The following is a 1,711-nucleotide window of genomic DNA, read 5'->3' as shown; positions in this document are numbered from 1 at the left end:
AAAGGACCAGCATAAACCAGCAAAGGACCAGCATCCCAGCGTCAAAACATACCTAACCAGCATATGCTGGTTTTTTCAACAGGGAAGGCAATCAGATTGACACGTTTACTTGACATATCACATATATGTGTACATATACATAATCAGAATCTGAGCCATTTCCGCTAATAATCAGAATGCAGTCCTCGTCTACTTGCTTAGCGTTACTGTTATTGAACATTCGACTCGTTATAGGTCGAACCATGTTTTCATCTCAAAATAAAACTCTAGACATATCAGTTTTCAGAAGCGCAAAAGGCTGACAGCATGCGGGTTGCTAAAAACAGTCTAGGCATAGCACGAATACTTCCACAATCTTGACAAGCTGCTCTTGACCTTTCCGAATAGTTCCCCTTGACTTCTTCAAACTGGTTTCAACATCCTGAGCAGCAATACCACTTCTGTGACTAATGCTGGTGGAAAAAAACAAACTCAAGTTCAGCTTGGACTTTTCGCAAAGGCCACACTCACCGTTACACCATTGGAATGGTTGCATGTAATCTGACTCCAAGCACTGCGGCTGCAAACTCACTGCTTGTCTGGAACAGGCAATGCGGGGGCTGGAGGAGGACACAAGCGAAGCTTATTCCCGACAATTTTCCTGACGTTCTTCCTGTAGGTCAGACGGGTCTAAAAAGCAGCTCTTCAAATGACAGGGTGTGCTGTCTTGATTATAGTTCAATTATTCCTCCATTCATCCCACTTTTATGATGTCAGCATCGAAGAACAAAAGATTTCAAGCACTCTGTGTCTCCGCCGATGTGAATATGCACAAGGTGCTTTGTTACACAGACAAAGGGAGCATAATGTGCCCTTGATATTCTTCTTGTCTTTGAGATCCAGTCCGTATGTGGCCGGATGGCACTTCGGATGTGATCTTCTTTGCTGTCATACACAAAAGTTAACACATTTCTTAATAACAAGTCCTGCGAATGGTGGTTTAGCGAGCACTACACACCCATAACATACAAGCCTCCATCTACAGCCTTTGGCTTCCCTCAAACCCTTATTGCAAAAGACTTTGGCATGTCTCTCTCTCTCTGTCGATTTTTCTAGCTCCTCTTCCTTGACGTCGCTGTTTTTTTTTTAGGTATATTCCTTTATTTCGAATAAAGCCGTTTAGAGATCGAAGAGAACAGTATCTTCACCACCATCAAGCCACTGGAGTGTTTATGTGTGCGCCTGTGTGGGGGAGTATATTTTCTCTCCACCTAAAACCATCTGTTCCCTCAATCCTTTCATCAAGAAAGTGGACAAAAAAACCCAATAGTCCCTTAGCTCATTCAACGAATATCCGAGCCAAAACGCAAGCATCTGGGGGTTAAAGATGTGTTCTAGTCAAGCCAGCCAGTAATATTCTCCAGGAAGGCGCCTGCGTCTTTCCTGGCCGCACAGTTTCAGTTTGTAAACAGATCTGTGCTCATGTGATCCTGGTTTGCCTCGCAACTCTGTCCTCCAATCCCTCCCTCCCTTCCTGAGCGAGTCCCCTCCTCCAATCCTCTGCGCGACTGCAGTCACAGGATGGCCTCCGCTGCTTCTATATGTCTCACTCAGAGGGATGCAACATTTTAAAGGGGTCATATGATGTTGCTAAAAAGAACATTATTTTGTGTATTTGGTGTAATGAAATGTGTTTATGCGGTTTAAGGTTCAAAAAACACATTATTTTCCA

The 1,711-nt window shown here is 43.8% G+C and overlaps 1 protein-coding gene across 3 annotated transcripts in view; it reads right to left on the bottom strand.

Annotated features, from left to right (window-relative positions):
- LOC107675969 (RING finger protein 122-like) overlaps nt 1-1,711 on the bottom strand; it is a 23,620-nt gene that overhangs the window by 7,513 nt on the left and 14,396 nt on the right. Inside the window, exons 1-2 of one of the 3 annotated variants that reach the window (XM_016470488.1) lie at nt 572-1,531; nt 376-452 (exon numbers count right to left, since the gene is read on the bottom strand). The exons of 1 other annotated variant lie outside the window; for it this stretch is intronic. Coding sequence is in view for 1 of the 2 variants with exons in the window: in XM_016470474.1 (XP_016325960.1) it covers nt 511-535 (25 nt within the window). In the remaining variant the exon portion in view is untranslated. Of the gene's footprint in view, nt 1-375; nt 453-510; nt 1,535-1,711 lie in introns of those variants that run through there. One more of the 3 variants, XM_016470474.1, reaches the window with a different exon arrangement.

Source organism: Sinocyclocheilus anshuiensis, unplaced genomic scaffold, assembly GCF_001515605.1.
Source record: "Sinocyclocheilus anshuiensis isolate Anshui unplaced genomic scaffold, SAMN03320099.WGS_v1.1 scaffold469, whole genome shotgun sequence".
Taxonomy (NCBI): Eukaryota; Metazoa; Chordata; class Actinopteri; order Cypriniformes; family Cyprinidae; genus Sinocyclocheilus; species Sinocyclocheilus anshuiensis.
The sequence above is the reverse complement of the archived record's forward strand: the minus strand, read 5'-3'. Positions and strand labels throughout refer to the sequence as shown.